Below are 19,988 nucleotides of genomic sequence, written 5' to 3'. Positions count from 1 at the left end.
GATCAGGACATTCAATGGCACTGTGCAGTTTGAGCATTTGGCTCTCAGGCTGTGACAAAGACTATTTACGTTACGGTTTTAATTAATTATTCAGAAAGACTAATTTAAGCCTTTAACGGACAGATTTTAGATCAAAGTCTTAGAGATGCAAATTGCTTCTCTGGATGGGTTTAACAATTCACTGCTGAAATGGCCTTTCAGGCTTCCTTTGCTTTGATGGATGGTTAACGATCATTTCCTCTGACCTTTTACCTCACAGTGACAGAGAATACCCTTAAATAACCTCTATTGTGGAGCCATTAACTGAAACAGATTTACTGCTTTGAAATGACCTGTCTGAAAGCACTCAGTCTCCCAGAATGCCCTGTGATGGGGGAATCATTTGATCCCAGAGTGATAATCTACTAAAGACTGGGCGAGGGAGGTTTAAAAAACGATTTTGATCTGTATGTTCATGGGTTCAAATAAAATATTTTGTTGTAAGAGACAAAAAAAACTAATTTGTGCATCAAAACCACTCAAAAAAAAACTATTTTTCGAAAGTAAAAAAATTAGCGACAGCTGAATGTAATATTTGGTCTGTAATATTATGAGAAGCCTGCTACCAGATTTTTCATTACATCTTTACTCTCGGAGAAGAAGAACATGGCAGCCTAAGTAGCTTCAACATGATGTCAGTCAGAAACATAACTTATCTAATACGTAACGCATTAGAGAATAAATGTGTTCTTCATTCGCTGAGATTGACAGGTGTTATTTCATAAAATGTAGTAATGAGTTTAATTGTGTTTTATTAAATTGTTTAGAATTCTTTTTGTATCTGCACTGCCTTAAAACAAAGCTTAAAAATCCACAAAACACACAAAATCTGTTTTAGTGCTTTTTATTGTAATTTTTTTATTGATTGATTTTTTTTTTAATTCCCTCATCAGAAAAAGACACAAAATTGCCTTAACAATATGTCAACTCAAACCATTAATGAAAACACCTGGTTTCAGATAACTATCCATACTATGCACTGCAATGTGCTGAAAAACACAAGGAACGTCTCATAAAACGGCACAAACGTTTGGGATGCCGCCTTTTGCCAGGAAGTTCGATGTTTACTCTGTCCAAAAACTGTGCAGTCCTAAAGATTGTGAACCTTTGGAGGTTTTATTATATATGGTTGTTTGTGCTCTGCTGTGGTAGGGTCTTTGAACAGTCCAGCATATTGTAAAGAAACGACCAATGTCGACATTTCCCGTGATACAACTGGCAGTGCACTAGTTTGGTCCCAAAGAATTGGGTTTACTTCACATTTTCACAACAATGAAAAATAAATGTCGAAACAAACTTGAGACTCGGCATCGGATCCTTTCGTTTATACAATTATAAACCCTGTATGTTCTCTATAAAGAGTTGTGTTTTTGTTCTGTGCAGGATTGTCTCTCGTGATGGTGTCTACGAAAACCTCCAAGTTTCAAAAGTAAACTAAGCATTTATCAAACATTTTCCTCATCAAACTCAATGATGGTTCAATTCAATTCATTCAAATATTCTGAGTTTGGTCCCAATAATGTGCTAACAAGCTTAGGTTTACCTTCAAATCCAACACCATGTTCCAACCAGGCACGACACATAAAATTTTCAGCGGTAACGTCTTTTTATGCTAAAGTACAGCCAATCAGAACACAATCGATAAGGCAGGTTTACAAAGTGATTTACAACAGGATCCTCATTTTCATGGGTGTAAATAACTTTGTGCATCAAAATCACTTCTTTCCTAGTTTAAAAAAAAAAGAATTTGATTTTCAAAAGTCAACAAAATAAATTTAACATTTCATCTGTCAAAAAATAACAGTATTTAATCAAATTTTCAGCAACTACATATTTTCACAATCAGTCAGAACACAATCGCCATATATTAAATGTCAAATATAAATATTTAAGACAAATACAATTTTGAATCAGTAAGATTTCATTGAGGGCGGAGCCTGATTAGTCGCGTCTGATTAGTACGCGGTGCATCTCTAAAGTTACCAGTCAATCAGCTACAAAATATATCAAATTTTCATTTGTTCTGCAGAAAGGAATGTAAAAGTGAAGGGTGCAAACAGTGCAAAAGGCATTTTTCTACATGGTAACTACAATAGTACAAAATGCGGGAAAACAGTTGCTAATTTTTTTTTCTCCTTACTCAAACATGATCACAAAGTTTGGTGATTTGTTTTTTTGAAATGTGATTAGTGACTGGAGTAACATTTTTACAACATTTAAACAACCTAAAACAAACACTTCAATGAGATAAAAGAAAGGTCATGTTTTCACAACACTAGCACACACAAGTACCATGTACAACACTCACGAACGGAAAAACAACAGGCACTTCGCACAGCACAATAAACCACGTACAAAACAACGCTACATACGGCTGAACAACTACAGCTTCTCTTGGTAACTGTGCTACATCTACGCTGAATTAATCCTTAGTCACAACTCGGAAGAGAAGTGCTAATCTACAACAGCACACACTCACAAATGCGCTAAATACGGTACTATCAGGTGGGGGATGTGGCTTTATGGTTGACACACATAGTGGTTGGTACACCATGGTTCATTACACACACTGACTCGGTTGGTTGTCTGCTTCGGTTGGCGCGCTGGGTCTCTAAAAAAACACGGAGAGAAAACAACAACAACAAACAACAAGGAAAATCATATTAATACACCAAACGAACAGCACAGAAACATGGGAGAGGGGGGTGGGCAGATGAAGAAGTTTGGCGGGATTGTTGTGCCTCGAACAGTGCAAGCAATCAGGGTGATGTCTGTCAAGCAGGTGAATATGACCTTCTTTACAGGCTCATGGTAAACTCAGGGTTTACCATGCACTCTTCCATGCTGCATTCATTCAGATCCGGTGTAAGTCTACAGGTTATTGTTAATATGATTAACTCATCAGGTCATGCTGTGATTGGTTTTGTGCGCAATGGGACGGTGTGACATGCTCGGTTAACGACTTGTGGCATGCTACCGGTGTGCGGAATAGGGCATGATCACCGCTAGTCCTGCCTCGGCTCTCCTGTTTCAATCCCCCCACTTTACCGGGAGGTCACACACTCTCTCTTTGACCTTTCTGACTTTTTAGGATGCAAGTGTGATTGTGCATCCTTTTACCAGGATTGAATTATGAGCTAGTAACACTGGTGCATAATTGCAACTTTAAATAGAGACTGTAAAGTCCAAAAATAGCTGACGGGAAAAACAGCTCAGTGATAAAGATAGGGTGAAAGATCAAAGAGACATCACAAAAACAGGCACGGCTTATTGCCAAGCAACCGGGGGAGTCATGTATGCATGTTCTGTCAAAGAAAACCAGAGTCTATATACAGATTGGATACAAAATTTATTTCATGCAAGATTCATATTTACAGTTTTGTCATTCGCATATGTATTTTTGCATAAAAGTGCATGCATTTACCTCTCCCCAAATAATCCCAAAAGTACACTTGATTATTTTCTTTTTTTAAAGACGTTTTATTTTTGTCAACTGCACGATACATCTATATTGTATATTTTTTTTGTGATTTGCTACAGTGCTACACGTTTGAAAATGTGATATACACATGTATGAATTCCAGATAAATCACATTTGAAACAGAATTTATGAAAAATATGTTTGTTTTTCTTTGTGAAAATAAAACCTTTTTTTTATTTTTTAATTGAAATTCTGCTATTTAAATATGCCTGCTCTGTTTCAAGAAAAAAGTTAAAATGCTTTTTTTCACTATTTGCATCTTAATTTGTTCGTCAAAAAAGTCGAATGTTCGACTCAGTTGCTGCTACTAATAGATACCAGGTGTTTAAAAAAACACCAGAGATTATAGTTTGGGGAAAGGCAAAAAATGTCTGCAAAAATAAAAATTGCTACATATATTGTATGTCATTGTAAATGATATCATACTCTGCATCAGATATATTTAAAGAAGCTTTGGATGAAAAAAACTATTTTTGTTACACAGTTTCAATAAACTTACATTGTGTTCTCAGATAGTTTCCCATGCAAGGCATGCAAATGCAAATGAAGTTTCTTCAGTCAAGTTTCAATGTTGGTGACATGTGCATCACTTGAATCATGATTGTTTAGTGTCACTTCAAACTAACTTATCTTATATCATATATGAAATAGCCATTGTCTCATCTTTTTTCCCCCCTTTCAATGGTGTCCAATAGCACCTAATGAAAACCACACCTTAAAACACTCAGGGTTTGGGGAAAAAAGGAGTTATGAAGGTGAGAGAAGGAGAAGAATGAACAGTGCAGAAAATCGAAAGTAAGAAAAGAAATGAGACAGCATAGAAGGTGGGGGGGGGGTCAGATGAGACCATAGGGAGATGAGAGACTGTGGAGAAAAGAAAGAAGAGAAATGGAAGAGGACAAGAATAGATGAGGAGAAAAAAGGGAAGGAAGAGAAGAGAGGAAGAAGGTCACATGAAGAGGAAGCGGAAGGGAGGAGGAAGAAGAATGCAAAGAGTGGAAATAGCAAGGAAAAATGATGAAAGAAGAGGGAAGAGGAAAGAGCTAATGAAAAGAGGAAGATGAAGGTAAAGAGAGAAGGAAGAGGAAGGAGAAAGACAGATAACGAGGAAGTAAAAGATAATAAGAAGGAGCAGAAAAGGACATGGGAAATGAAACGAGGAATGAGAAGGAGAGAAGAAAGAGATGAGGAAGGACAAGTGAAGTAGCAGAGGAATTTGAAGTAGAAGATAGGAAAAGAGGCAAAAAAAGAACAAGGAAGAGGATTAAGAAGGATAAATTGAAGATGAAACTTTGGAGATTTTAGAGAAGGGCAGAGAATGTGGAAGTGAGAAGAAGAGGAGGGAGAAGGAAAGAACAAGAGGAAGATGCAGAAAAAGAGATGATAATATACGAAGTAGAAAATAAAGAAGAAGAGGAAGGAAAAGTGAGAAGGACAGAGGATTAGAAAGGAACTAAGAAGGAGAAGGGGAAGAAGAGAGAAAGCAAGAGGAACAAGAAGAAGTTTTCAAATGAAAAAGAGTTTAATGAGAGATGGATGGTACACAGTGACACGGTGTGAGCAGGCGTCTCTGCGCAGCACTGCGGAGCGAGGGCCTCTGATTGGTTAGTTTTGTTGTCCATGCTACAGGATGGATGGGATGGGAGAGTGGACCTGCTGCATGAGACAGGGCGGGCTGCAGGGCAGGGCCGACACTGAGGCCACGCCTCCAGACATGCGGCTATGGCTCCATGGCTTTTCATAACCTTCATTTGAAGAGAAAAAGGGCTTTCAGTAAAACCTCAGAGCAGTCTTCAACTCTAGACAAAGACTCTCTGCCAAGGTTTGCTTGTGAATAAATATCCTTCTCAAAGTAGGTTCATGGACAGATAGCTGAGGTGTGTGTACTGTATGTGGTGTGTATAGTATGCACAGATTAGATTTGGTTAGTGTTGCCTTGACATGTACTTGTTATGTGCATTGTTAGCCAGTTGACAGTGACTGATTGCCAAGTCAACTGCATCATCCTCCATGCGTTCTATACTTCAAACTGTCTACTGCATGCATGGGGTGGTTTCACAGTGCTGACCAGCACAACACAGATTCAGATAGACATCAAAGAACTCAGCCAGACACATCAGCCCAAAAAGAAATAATCGTATATGTACACCCAGTTCTTTGGTAGTGCAGCTCCTTAACTACCAGATGATGCTTCTTCTGTTAAATATAAGGCTAACTACAGGACTAACAAGCAACAGAAGTATTTAACTTTTACGTAATGCTTAGACTAACACTTTCTTGTCTTCAAGGTGTTATCTTTATTGCAAGAGTTAAGGAAAGACTTTGATTCCCTGGCATAGTCTTATCTTGACCACCCTATTGAAGTGACCTGCATAATTGGTTGTGTTATGCATAATCGTAGCAGTGTCCAGAGAAAACTACTTAACTAGCTCTTCCAGCAAGTCTTCTTTTGTCATCCAGCATCACCATTCTGGCCCCAACAGTTGGACCAGCACATAACAAGTCTGGATAAGCATGGGAATTCATGCTAGGAAACTGGTCTTTTCAGTAGGGTATCATGGCTAATGGCACCTGTTTGCTGTTAATGTTCAACTGAGAGCTTCTGACTGGCTGAGTTCTTGTCATGTGATCACATGCCCCATATCCCATGCTGCATCTCTTGTGAAGTTCACCAGGACCACCCGCCATTGTGAATCTGCATGCAAACAAGCAAACTGCTATACATTATACTGAAACTTATATCATTTACCGTATATAAACATTGTTTTCATTAACAGTGTTACTGTTTATTTAAAAGTGGACCCTCCCATAATGGTCCACTGAATCTGCCTGAAATACATACTGTAAAATGTACTGCATTTGCATGAATACATTAGGAAAAACTGGCACGGAATGTTCTTCTCAAAGATCATGTTCAGACTGAGCTATAAATGAAAAGAAGCCTGTTGACGGCTCACTTGGATATCTCATTTCTATCGCAGCTTTTCCTGTCAACCTTAGAGTAACGGCAGACTTGAGGAGCTATCAGACTGCAAGAAAGAAGGCTGAGTGACAGTCGGTCATTTTGCACTGAAAGAGCATCTTTGATCGACAGCTGCTCCACTTTCAGACACAGCACTGGCAGTGCTCTGATGGCTATCAGTGATTGGCTGGTTACGTACCCTTCCTGACTCTCCCCCCTGTGTGACTGGCTCGTTCTCCTCCGGAGGTGAGCAGGAAGCAGGGTCTCTCACGGTCCACGGGGCTGAAGACTTCCTCGGGCGACACTGCCTGGTCGATGTGAGGACAGTCCTCATTGGCCAGGGCAGCTTTGGACGGCTCCCCGTTCACTTTAAAATCTCCAGTCACAGGCAAAGAGAGATGACTCATTATAGATTGATGCAAGGTGACATGCAGGATTTATTTCAGGCTATCAACACTGTAAAACATCCTGAAAACCAAACCACTCTTACAATTCAAACCTGCTGATTTGTAAATGACATTTCTGCAAAAAACAGAGATGCTTTTTCCACCGTGCATGATGGTATCCAAATTCACCTGGCTCTAATATTTTCTAACACTAGAAAGCCATATTGTCCTGGTATGTCATGACCTAGGTCAGGGTTACTTAAGGAGACCCAATGTCCTGTCGAGCTCCAACCTTAAGCAAACAAACTTGAACCAGATAATCTCTTTCAGAATTACTTGAAAATTAAAGGCAGGTTAGTTAAAGCAGGGTTGGACTTGAACTTTGTAAAACATTGGGTCTACAGGAGCAGGAATCAATACCCCTGACCTACATGTAGAATTTATTGTCAGTTTCACAAGCCCTTTCCCTGTACATCCTTAAAACATACCATGCCCTTTCAAATCAATAGATTTTCAGCATTCTCTGACATAGCTTAATCTCTAGTGTGTGTAGTTACCCTTAAGTGCTAAATTGGACTATATGTAATTTAGATGCCTGTGAAAGCTTAGAGTAGTGGTAAGCTTCCATGAGAGCAAATCCACTGAGAAATGAAAAGATTTCTGCATTTCTAAAACTATCACTACTTTTTAATTTTCAAAAACAAGACCACTAATTACTCAGAAATATTAATCACAAGGTTCTTGTCTAAAATCAAACCTACCAGTAGATTCATTATGCAGATGTGTCCAACTCAAGTTCAGTTCATTCTAGCTAAACGTCTAGAGCTCAGCAGATCAACATGCTAAACCAGGGGTGTCCTACACAATTACTGGAGGGCCAGAGTCCTACAGAGTTCCATTTCAACCCTGCTCCAACACACATACCATGTAGTTTTTAAATAAGCCTGAAGGACTTGATTAGTTGGATCAGGTTTGTTTAATTAGGGTTTAATCTAAACTCTGTAGGGCTCCAGCCCTCCAGGAACTGAATTTGACACCCCTTTGTTAAATTAACAGAATAACATTAAAAGAGTCAAATGGCACTTTTCCACTGCATGGCACGGCTCGGTACGGTAACATTTTTAGGTGGTTTTCCATTGGGTACAGTACCTGGTACCTGGTTCTTTTTTAATACCACCTCGGTTTGAGATTCTAAGTGAACTGTACCATTACCAAAATGTGATGTGTAAATCACTTATTGTCCTGAGAAAATTGTCACTTCCTGCTTCACTGAACTTGTGACACAAACACAAAAGAAGCACTAGATTTAAATCAGCAAACCCAGCAAAGGGTCGTATGCAATTGTCTTTTTAACAGCCAAAAAGTTTCGTTGTGTGTTGCAGAAGTACAGACGTTCCTCTCGTTGATAGCAGAGGAGTGGATCCAGTGAGAGCTTGATGGGGTGACGTGGAATAAAAAAAATGTTTTCACAGGTCATGCCAGTAGAGGCGGCACAACTATAATGACGTGAATAATCCCACCCACTCTAAAGTGATACTAATTTGCAGTGGAAACCCAAACCGTGACGAACCGTGCTGTGCCGTACCGTACCGTACTGAGCCGAGTCATACCACGCAGTAGAAAAGCACCAAAGGTAAGACAAATATCTTCTATACTCTTCTTCAGAACTTTCTACAGTCAGAAGAGAGTAAAAAGAAATTAACAGATTATAAAATATTAGCTCCTACCTTGGTATCTGATCTCAGAGACCTCTTCCTGCGCCAGGGGGCATGTGTCACTGTGTGTGCTGGGTCGTGGGGAGTTAATCGCTGACTTGCAGTAGTTGGGAGACCCCAGTTGAGGTGCTCGTGGGATATGTTTATTTTTTTTCTTTGGTAGTTTTTGTTTCGCCATGGCTAGGGAGTAGTACATGCCGAAGTTGTTCACAATTACAGGTACAGGCATGGCAATCGTCAGCACACCTGCCAGGGCACACAGTGCACCCACCATCATGCCGGATGTCGTCTGAGGATACATATCGCCATAGCCAAGAGTTGTCATTGTTACCACAGCCCACCAGAAGCCAATCGGGATGTTCTTGAAGTGTGTGCCATTACTGGCATTAGGATCATTGAGGTTTCTTCCAAAACGTTCAGCATAGTAGATCATAGTGGCAAAGATTAAGACTCCGAGTGCAAGGAAAATAATGAGGAGGATAAATTCATTGGTACTGGCACGGAGTGTGTGCCCTAGTACTCGCAAACCCACAAAGTGTCGCGTCAGCTTGAATATACGGAGAATTCGAACGAATCGTACCACACGGAGGAAACCCAGCACATCTTTTGCTGCTTTGAAGGGGAGTCCGCTCAGCCCTACCTCCAGGTAGAAGGGGAGGATGGCCACAAAATCGATGATGTTGAGGGCATTTCTGACAAATTTTAATTTGTTTGGACAGGTAGTCACTCGGATTAGAAACTCAAAAGTGAACCACACAACACAGACACCCTCAACGTAGGTTAACTGCACCATAGTCTCCGTCACAGGAAAGACACGCTCCATCGTTTCATTGCCCACCATGTAAGTCTCTGTGTGGTTGATGATGGGATTGAAGGCCTCATGAGTCTCCAAACAGAATGTGGTAATGGACACCAAAATAAAGAACAAAGATGCAAATGCTACCCACTGTGGGAAAAAGAGAGAGAGAGATGTTATGTAAGACCTTAATGAAAGTCTAAAAATTACAGTTCTTTCTATTTGTCTTCCAAAGTTGTATAACGTTCTTTCTTCAGTGGAACACAACAGGGAAGATTTTGGAAGATAGCTCTGGTCTACGCTGATAGCTTTCTATAACTTCAGAAGACTTTATGTTACTTCTTCAATACTTCTAACAACATGATAGAATGACGGAATTCTTTTAATGCTTGTTTTTTTTTAATTCCTTACAAAACAGATGTAACACACAGTTCAGCTATAAATAGGTTTTCCCAACATCAGAGCAGACAAAAATAAATCCAATTACAACATCATGAAAACACCTTTTTCAGCAGAATTCAGAAGAAGCGCACTTGGATAATGTCACATCTTCAGTTTCTCAAATGTGCTCCTGAAAAGTGCCACGTCTACAAATGGGGGGTTTCACAGATGAAACTCAAAAACACTGTGTGCTCTCAAGGAAAGCATTAAATGACAGAAACGCACCAATACGACTACCCTCCACCACTTTGGGATAAATCTAACCATAGTTCCCCTCACCAGGGACTCTTGGTCAGCCTCTTACAAGGTTACCACATGCAGATTTGGTGAGATGGTCCCTTGAGTGCTTTGAAAGAGGATGGAGGAGGTTTGCACCACTTACATGGCAGCTTACTGTAAGATAGAGCGACAAGCATGGACAGATGGAACTGGATTTCAGTAGGGGAGCCCCACCACAGGATGACTGAATACTGGCTAGTGGTGGAATTACATAAGTGCAAGTTGGCCATGTTTTCCCTACCTTGGGATCGTCTTCTGGCAAACTCCATTATGTATGAATTTAATATTCTGCTCAAATTAAATATTAAATTAAGGCTGTAAATCTGAATGACAAATCATCCATCAGTGCATAATAGAAATTCAGTGAAATCTTGGAATTTAACAATAATTTAAACACAATTTTTTCTGAATTTTTTTAAAAAAATAAATACATTTTGGTTTATTCTTGCTTGCCTGTTTAAAAGTCAGGACTACAGTACTGGGGTTTTCTGGAAGGCTGCTTACCAAGTCTCAGTTGCTCCCTTTAATGTAAATATATTGGATTTTCTCACCCATTTTATCTTCCACCGGGTAAAAACTGTGAGTCAAATCACTCTGAAGAGTAATAGCACCCCTCTTCTTAACAGTCCGCATGGTTTGATGTGACATTCTCAAGTCAAGCCAAAATGTTAATGCTTGGATCAGCAGTATCAAATGCATTGCATGCTAATTTCTAAACAAAAATACAATTCTTGACCTATTTTCAGTTATAAAAAGTAGAGCTGTCAAATGATTAATCGCATTCATAATAAAAGTTTTTGTTTACATAATATATGTGTGTATACTGAGTATATTTAATATGTATACAGTATATAAATACAAACACATGCGTATGTATATGTGTGTGTGTGTGTGTGTGTGTGTGTGTGTGTGTGTGTGTGTGTGTGCGTGTGTGCGTGTGTGTGTGTGAATATGCATATATGAATGTATAAATATGTAACAATACAAACTCCCTAATCATCGGGAAGAAGGAGGCGGGAACCGGCGCACAATCAAAATACTTTAATAATTCAAAAATAAACAAAACAGCGCCCCTCACGGCGACTGACGCGCACAAATAAAAAGCAAACACATAAAATAATGTCCCAGGCCTGGTCCTCTCTCGTCCTTCACGGTCGTCACTCCAGTTTTATATCCTTCCATCTCCTACGTGGGACTCGATACCGGCGGTGGGGCGCAGGTGTAGCTCATCTCCAATCACTACACCTGGCCTCACTCCTCGTTCCCACGCCTCTCGGCCCCGCCCCACTCGCCACATACCCCCATCGCCCCTCGCAGGCCGGGGGTACCCTCGAGACTGCGCTCTACTCCCCCCCCCCTTCCCTCCGGGGGGGACTGCTCACGGGGACCTGCAGGAACCTGGGGGTAGGACAGACGAGGCGAGAGAAAAGAAGATGGAAGGAGTAGCGACAAGGACGAGAGAGGGGAGAGAAAAAAAAAAAAAAAAAATTCCGGTTCCCAGACGCACTGCTGCTCGGCCCTCCACCAGCTGGGTGATCTCCTCCGCGATGCCTGGCGGTGGCACTGGACGGCCCTCGGCGGACGGCACGACACTCCTCCGCCGCCCGATGGACGGCGACGGCTCCTCCGATTTTGGGCAGCGGCAGGAGTCCCCCGTTCCCTGCCCCTCCGGATTCCATCACGGAGGCGGCAGGCTCCGGCCCCCTGGCGAACGGCACCGACTCCTCCGCTCCCTCACGGACGGCAGCCGCCCCTCCATATCATGGGCGGCCGGCAGCGAGCTCGCCCGTCCCCGGCAACTCGCTCCAGCCCACCGCCTCGAGCGTCCCTGGCGGCACATACCTCGCCTGCTCGAGGGCACCGCGGATTCACCACAGCGGCGAGGGATCTTCAGCAGCGCGTCCCTCCTTCTCCCGGGTTTCGGCACCACTGTAACAATACAAACTCCCTAATCATCGGGAAGAAGGAGGCGGGAACCGGCGCATAATCAAAATACTTTAATAATTCAAAAATAAACAAAACAGCGCGTCAGCCCCTCACGGCGACTGACGCGCACAAATAAAAAGCAAACACATAAAATAATGTCCCAGGCCTGGTCCTCTCTCGTCCTTCACGGTCGTCACTCCAGTTTTATATCCTTCCATCTCCTACGTGGGACTCGATACCGGCGGTGGGGCGCAGGTGTAGCTCATCTCCAATCACTACACCTGGCCTCACTCCTCGTTCCCACGCCTCTCGGCCCCGCCCCACTCGCCACAAAATATTAATATTTTCAAAATATATACTGTATGTTTGTGTATTTATATATACATATTAAATATACACAGTACACATACATATATGACTGATGTTGGATGTGATTAATCACAATTAATTGTTTGAAAGTACTAATAAAAAGCAACAATTCCAGAATGACCATTTTTGTAAACAATTCTCTCAAATTTTTACTACTCACTCAGCCAACTCATGACCAAATGTCATTGTATCATTACTGAACCAATTACAAGCGATTTTCATTCATATAATTATATGCATTTACAATATGTAAGCTAGTATCCAATATCAATGTTTTTTTTTTCTCATATACCATGTTTCATGAAGTTTCAAAGCATTAATACACCTTCTCTGCCCTGATCTGCCTCTGGTTCTGACGGCTAGCAACACCTTTCAGTTATTTGCTTCACATAAATTCTTCTTCCACAGGCAGTTTATATCTGGGTCAGCCAGTGCTTAGTCTAACAGACACTATTCCCTAGATGTGCCTCGTTTCCTGTGTTTGTAGGGAGGAGAAACATTTTGTCTGAAGACAGAAAAATGCACATAAATAACATTAAAATAGCTTTGACCTGTGGAAAAAGTTGCTGAGTTATAGAAATGAAGGAACTCTATCTGGCAGCAAAAAGCAGATTTCTCCATTGATAAACATTCAAAAGAATACATGTTTTTTGATGGGGAAAAAATGTGCAAGAGAGATTTAAATTGCAAATATTTGAATATCCTATTGTATGTGTTGTTAACAGTGCCAGTTTTGTTTTTGGATGGCTCTCAAAAGTGTAAAATAGACACATTTTTCCATCACAGCTCATTGCCGTGGCAATTTCCTACAGCTGCACAGTAATTATGCTCTGATTCATTCAAAGACGGATGTGGGATACAACTTGATATCTTAATGATGCTCGAAAGATGACGTACAACATAAGGGAATAATTAACATGGCATTGCTACACTTCTCAATGAAGACTACTATTCAAGCATTTGTTCTGAATATTATCAACATAGAGGAAAGTTTTGTTTTACAAACCTGTCTCTGCAACCAATGCCTTTTTTACATGCCATTGTACCTGGAATTTACAGTTTTCACAAGTTCTTTCCAGTTTTGTATAAAAAATGCATCAGATGGTCATTGAACAGACTGGGGCGGTAAAAAAGCAGTTAATAATTCATCAAGGTAAGATATGAATTACATCATCTCCGCTGCTTTTTTCTCATTTACAGATGCTTAAACATTTTGTGTAATTCATGTAAAACAACAAATACTACAGATATCACTTCAAATATTTGAAAAGGGGCTTTTTTTATATTGCTGAATCACTTTTGCTCTCCTCAAACTGAGGGCGAGAGCAGATTCTCACGACCTTGCAAATCCCAGAGGGCAACAGTTTGATCCACGAGAACGTTTTATCCTCAGTCTCTCATTGATCAAGATAAACACAAAGAACAGCTTGATCCCCTTGAGCTCAGGGGACACAACATGATCCATTTCTCCCCTTTGCCCTCCCATCCCACACTGATGAAGTGACAGTCCGTTTTAAGTTTTAACCCTCCACACACATCTACTTATTCTGAATGGTCGTCAATGGAGGAAATGTTTTTTTTTTTTTTATTATTAAGTCCAGATGGTGTATTTACGGCATCTACCAACAGGGGCTAATGCAACCATGCTAACCAGCCAAACCCCGATCTCTTGCGGTTTCCAAATGAATATTAAAAGATTATTTTTTTAGAAACTTTCTGGCAATAGATCTTTCTGTGAATCTAGTGCTTTTTCACACCCATAGTGATGTTGACTGCAGACATACTGACAGTCAATCTAAAGCATCATCATTTGAAGCCATTTACTCTGGGTTAAAGAGCCCATTTTCATTTTTCATCCCTTGAAAGAATCCTGTGAGCGCCAGTGCTGGGAATGTTGAAACTCATTTAAAGTGCTGGTAACTGTGTTAGTGGGTGGGCGGCCCGACGCTGATTCATTGTGCGTGCAAGTGTATGTTTGTGTATAAACCGATGTGTTGCTGCGATGCTGATGCAGCTGAGATATGAGATGGTCTCATTAAATACACTTACACACACCCCAACCAGGCAGACTAATGAATGACGTGCAGCTTGATAATTACTGTGAGGATGAGTCTGGACAATCTATATGCATAAGAAAATGTTTAATGTAAAACAATGTTATTTGTTAAGGCTTAATAGTAGACCTCACTTGTGTTAAAAAAAAAAAATTTAATTGATTTCTTCTTTCTCACTTTTGATTTTGGGGTTAAAAATGACCTGGACATGTTCTTGACCGGTTTTGTAACATTCACACCTTCACAGGCAATACTGTAGGAGAACGACAGGACACGTTATCAACCACAGAGTGGCATCTGTTGTTTGCAATGCAACGGACAAACTAGCTAACATCAGAAAACCACAGAACAACCTCACTCGAAATGATCCTATTTCCTGTTATATTTTACAAAACATGCAACTAAGACAAAATGACAGATTCACCTGATCCTGTACTGAGGTACGGTGCTGTAGCGTCATCATTTTGAAAGAGGACCAATGCCAAGTTTCCAACAGTTAGCTTTATAACAACCTTTCTGTAATACTGAGAAAATGCATTGATTTATTTTATTTAAAAAACAAAACAAAACAAAAAACTAATCCTCTATCGTTCTTGTCAGTTTCTATCTCTAAGAAGCCTAAACCTTTTGCTTGTCTTTACAAAATGCATGCCCTGCAGGCTTCTTGGCTTTTAGTTTAGATAAAGATAAAGAAAGATGTCATCTGTGATCACAGCAGGTAATTGAGTTGTCAAGTTGTAATGTAATTAAGATATTCTTCTTGATGGAGGCGACCTAAAAATAACTCAAAACAATTGAATTGACTTGATCTAGAGTAGAAACGGCATGTACATTGCAGTTTCCAAGGCTGACCGCGCCACCTATGCATATGGAGTCTAGCCATGACTCCAACATCCCAATTCATTAATCTGAAATCTTTGTATTTTTTCCAGCCCCCTCCACTTGAGAAGCAGAGAGGCGCTGAATTTAGAAAACGTGGTAAAAATAATCCAGCACCGTTGAATGCATATTTGATGCAGAAACCCAACTTTCCCAGCACGCATCAGCGATTGCTCAGACTGTGTATTAAAAACAAGTCATGCAGAGGATCTGAATCACAAATCCGGCTGTGGTCGATGTCCATAAGCGGACTTCATCAGACCCATTACTGCTTGATTTGCTATCAGGCAGCCTGGTTCATGTTTCTCTGTGGTGCTGCCAGGAGTCGAGCCACTTTTCCTCAGATCCAGCAGACAGTGTTGGACAGCCTGGCTCCTGGCAGAGCAGCCCAAAGCCAAATGAATAATACATTTCCTTCTAGAAAACCAGTCTCACCTACAATTTACTTGTTTAGATGCATCATCCACATTCAAAACCTATACCTGAAACTCTTTCTACACTGGTGGCTAAAAATTTTAAATAATGTAATTTTTACATTTCTTGAAAGTCCACTCTTATGCTTACCAAGGCTTCATTTCTTAAAAATAATATTGTGTTCTATTTGAATATATTTTAAAATGTAATTTATTCATGTGCTCATTTTTTTAAATGGTCATTTTTTTTTTTTTTTATCAATGCTGAAATCGTTTTTTTTTTTTTGGTGCTTAATTTTTAATGGAAACTTTAAAAAAAAAAGAAAAAGAAAGAAGAAAGGAAAAGAAATGGAAAGAAATTAACAATTTAAAAAATAATAAAAATGTTTGTACTTTTATTCAGTTATGATGCAATAAATTCAGAAGTGACATTAAAAACATTAATAATGTTATGCAAAAGATATTTAAAATAAACTCTCTATTCATTGAAGAATCCTGAATTGTTTTACACAGTTTCCAAAAAAAAAAAAAAAAAAAAATATCAAGCAGCAAAAACTTTTTCAGCATTGATAACTGAGTACCAATAATAATTGAGCAGCCAGCCAGCAAATTAGAATGATTTCTGAATGATTGGAGTAATGATGCTTAAAATTAAGTTTTCCATCACAAGAATAAATTACATTTTAAAATCTGTTCAGATATAAAACAGTTCTTTTAAATTGTAATAATATTTCACAATATTACTATAAGTTTCGATCAAACAAATGCAGTCTTGGTCAGCATTAGAGACATTTTAAATCCTGATTATTCTAAACTTTTGGCCACCATTGTAAGTCTAAGTTTTCTCTACAATCTGCTCGCTTAGATCTTGGAGGACGTCCATCTCCTGCTCTGTCAGTGCCAAAGCGGTGGGCTAGAGTCAGTAGAGCTGACCTGTTTTAACCTGGCTGCCAAGACTAGTAGAAATGCTGGGATGGCGTTCATCTCCGATTAAGAGCTTATAGGGTTCCTGCTGAGAGAAATGATGGGACAGCGGTGAGGGCAAAGAGCTGACATTTGAAATGAGCTAATGAAATGCCCATAAAATCTCAAGGGGAGAGTGTCTTTCACAGCACAAGTGCCCTTAAATGCTTTATGTGAGTGCATCTTTAGTGTTTGCGTGCCTTGGGGTTGTGTGTCTCTAGGGGTGAGATGCAAAACAGACGAGCTGCAGTTAGTGGCAGCGTGCTCTTGAAAAAAACATGATCTGTATGGACAAGCAAGGATGTGAGCAATCTTTATTTCCAACCCCTAGTCAGTCAGCAAATCACAGTCACATGATAACCTTCATCAGGCAAAGGAGACAACAAAACTAAGATGCACAGTGGTAAAGACTTGTTAACAAATGGACTTTTTTTACTATAAAAGTATGGCAGTGCATGACATCATTTATGGCCCATCTTATGGCTTCTTTTAGCTTGTGAAAGAGAAGGTGGGTATTATTTCAAGGTCAGCCAGAGTTGTGGGATGTGCTCAGCGATGTTGTCACCCAGAGTCTCTGTATCTCTCCATAAGTCTGCAATTGAGTCATTCCATGGGGGAATACAAATCTCAAGAATATATGAGTAAAAATTACTCGAGTTTTAGTAGCCATTTTTCTCGTCAACCACAAAAAAAAATAAAAAAAAAAAAAAAAAATATATATATATATATATATATATATATATATATATATATATATATTCATAATTAGATAATTTATTTTCCTGTTCAGTTCTATAATGAGGATGTGTTTTTGGCCTACTTATAAATAAATAAATAAATAAATTATTTTGCATTTATTCTATAAACATTTTAAAATTAGATTGTAGCATTACATTTTTATTTATATAGTTTGTAATATATATATATATATATATATATATATATATATATATATATATATACAAACACACACTACACAATGTATTATATGAATTATAATATTTTCAACAGGCAATCTTATAGTCAAATATAATAAAATAAAATGTAGCTTCACTTTGTAATTTTCCTTCAGAATGTTTCAAATCCGGCAGAAATGTACTTTGTACATTTATTTTATTTTATTTTGAAAAATACCTTTTCAAAGTAGAGAGGACCTAGTGGAATGACCCAGCTGATATGGTTGTATCCATTACTGATTTCTCAAATGATCTATCAAAATCAAGACACTGATGGGCTCATTAGGATCATTTGTCTGAAACTGTTTTGCTGGTCTGTAAACTGTTTTTAAAGCGGTTTAGTGCACTATTCACGCTGGAAGTCCAGCAAACCATATCTTTTTCCGAGAACACGTAGCCTAATAGCATTTCTCAATGAACTCACCCGTGCGTATTTTGAGGAATACGGGTCCTCAAAGAGCGCCCACGTCTTTTTCTGCCACCTGCTCCAGCGCCCGGACCTGTTATCGGGCGAGTCGCCTTGCGCCAGTCTCCGGGTCATCTCAACGCCCTCATCCCCCTCGGCCGCTTCAGCAACCCCTTCAGGCTCCGGGTCTTCATGCCCGAGATCCAGAGCAACCCCGGCGAAGCTGTCCAAAGCCTCCTCCGCCTCTCGATGCTGCCGGTAGGTCATCCAGCAACACGGTTCCACGTCTGTCTCGTCGATCCCCCAAAACGCCAGCTCCTCCTCATACAAAGGTCCGCACACGTCCGCCGGGCAATGCAGCTTGCCCGTGCGATAATAGTTAAGAATGTGGGAGAAAACGCCGGGGTGACGGTCGAAGAAAAACTCCCCGATGTTCGCATCATAATCGAAGTTATTAAGCGCGTCGGGCTCCGCCAGCCAGGAGAGTCGAGTGCCGGGCAGGGTGCGCAGGGTGCTGCGGTAGGTCTGGTGCTTGATTCCTCCGACGTTGATCACGATGCGATCCTTGTCGTCCCCTTGGCCCATCGCGTTCCCCTCTAGTCATATCTCCAACCCGTGGACCGTCATCATAGCGCTGGGACCCATGTTCAGAAAATTCAAATGTGTTTACGATCGTGCCAGGTGCGCCTCAAAGTGTCAATGCCAACAATAGAATTCCAAAACCCTTGAATGACTTCTAAGATGCGAACGCGTTTACCCTCCAATATCCCAATATCCCCCCCGACTCGGGTTTGAGGGCGTCAGGGAGGGTTTTATTATGGTGTCATTGGGCGCAGGGTGGTGCTGAACGGACAGCGCCAGTCATCCGTCGAGCCTTCATAACTCCAGCGTCCCTATTGTGTTACAGCTTCCCCTGGAAAACAAAAACCCCGCTACACGTCCGTTTTCTTTGAGGACGAACAGACGAACCAGCAGCAATTCCAGTGGCCTTTAAAAAGGTATGCACAATCGATGTTGCTTTGAATAGTCCGAGGTCCCATTCAAGCGGATCGTTCGTAATGACGGTCTGAAGAACCAGGCGTCGCAGCAACAAGGGAGGGTCTTTCATTCACAGGAGCAGAGCTCTATCTAAAATGTGTTTCCACGCGAACAAAAACTCAACATCTTCTCGGGGTGGAAGACGCACTGTATGGAAAGCCGTTTTAAATTGTAGACCTTAGAAAGAACTACAGTCTATTATGTTGCTATAGCGCTTAATGTACTGAAAGCATCACTATGCATTGCATTCTTTGTCCTTCGAAAAATGAACATCTTCTAATGAACTATTTAATTATGTAATTTGTAATGTCAATTTACAAGTCAACCTGGTCACTAGTTAGCCTAGTTAAGTAATATCTGCAGTTAGCCCAATTAAATACTGTGAATTTCCTAGTAGGTTGTATGTTTAATAATGCACTTAAAATTGGTAATTTGTGTGCTAGTGCACTAGAATAAAGATATACTATGGAAAGTGGAATGGTTACTATTAAAAATGAATAGGCTACTTGTAAAGAATACTTTGAATGCATAGTGAATACAAGTGAATAGATAATATTTGAACCAGATGCGAACGCGTTTACCCTCCAATACATGTTGAGAACATGTTGAGATCTCCATAGAATTCAATAAAAACTTTTTTTTAAAAAAACTTTGAGAGAAAAATGTATTGTGAGACATAAACTCACAAAAGTTTGAAATGTGAAATATTAACTCACACTTAAGAGAGAAAAAAAGTCAGAAATAAGGAAGTTTATTTCCACCACAGATTGAAAAATAAGAAGGTTATTGCACAATTTATCTTTTATATATAAATGTATATTTTTCTTGCAATTGTGAGCTTGTATTCTGAGAAAAAAATTCAGAAATATTCTGTGCCAGAAACAA

General features: G+C 40.0%; 1 protein-coding gene across 4 annotated transcripts; it reads right to left on the bottom strand.

Annotated features, from left to right (window-relative positions):
* Window positions 1-867: 867 nt before the first annotated feature.
* kcnc1b (potassium voltage-gated channel, Shaw-related subfamily, member 1b) lies at window positions 868-19,299 on the bottom strand. Of its 4 annotated transcripts, XR_008183584.1 has the most exons (5): window positions 18,084-19,296; window positions 8,596-9,529; window positions 6,682-6,858; window positions 4,020-5,265; window positions 2,523-2,650 (listed from the first exon to the last, which is right to left on the bottom strand). XR_008183584.1 is itself a non-coding variant. In XM_052598279.1 (4 exons), the coding sequence occupies exons 1-4, from the start codon at window positions 18,648-18,650 to the stop codon at window positions 2,541-2,543; spliced, it is 1,788 nt and encodes a 595-aa protein (XP_052454239.1). In that variant the 5' UTR covers window positions 18,651-19,298; the 3' UTR covers window positions 868-2,540. The 4 variants fall into 4 exon arrangements, 3 of the variants coding, with proteins under 3 accessions (XP_052454239.1, XP_052454240.1, XP_052454238.1); XM_052598279.1 differs by lacking the exon at window positions 4,020-5,265 and having other exon boundaries at window positions 868-2,650; window positions 18,084-19,298; XM_052598280.1 differs by lacking the exon at window positions 2,523-2,650 and having other exon boundaries at window positions 3,370-6,215; window positions 18,084-19,299.
* Window positions 19,300-19,988: the final 689 nt, after the last annotated feature.

This window comes from Carassius gibelio, chromosome B25, assembly GCF_023724105.1.
Source record: "Carassius gibelio isolate Cgi1373 ecotype wild population from Czech Republic chromosome B25, carGib1.2-hapl.c, whole genome shotgun sequence".
Taxonomy (NCBI): Eukaryota; Metazoa; Chordata; class Actinopteri; order Cypriniformes; family Cyprinidae; genus Carassius; species Carassius gibelio.
Note: the sequence above shows the minus strand (reverse complement) of the source record. Positions and strands in the feature narration are given on the sequence as shown.

Excerpts from the sequence above, each read along its gene's own strand:
- kcnc1b (XM_052598278.1), bottom strand. The coding sequence starts at position 18,650 with ATGGGCCAAGGGGACGACAAGGATCGCATCGTGATCAACGTCGGAGGA. Across the intron at positions 9,530-18,083 it reads ATTCCTCAAAATACGCACGG|TGGGTAGCATTTGCATCTTT; the intron begins GTGAGTTCATTG and ends TTTTTCCCACAG. Across the intron at positions 6,859-8,595 it reads CTCTGAGATCAGATACCAAG|ATTTTAAAGTGAACGGGGAG; the intron begins GTAGGAGCTAAT and ends CTGTGACTGGAG.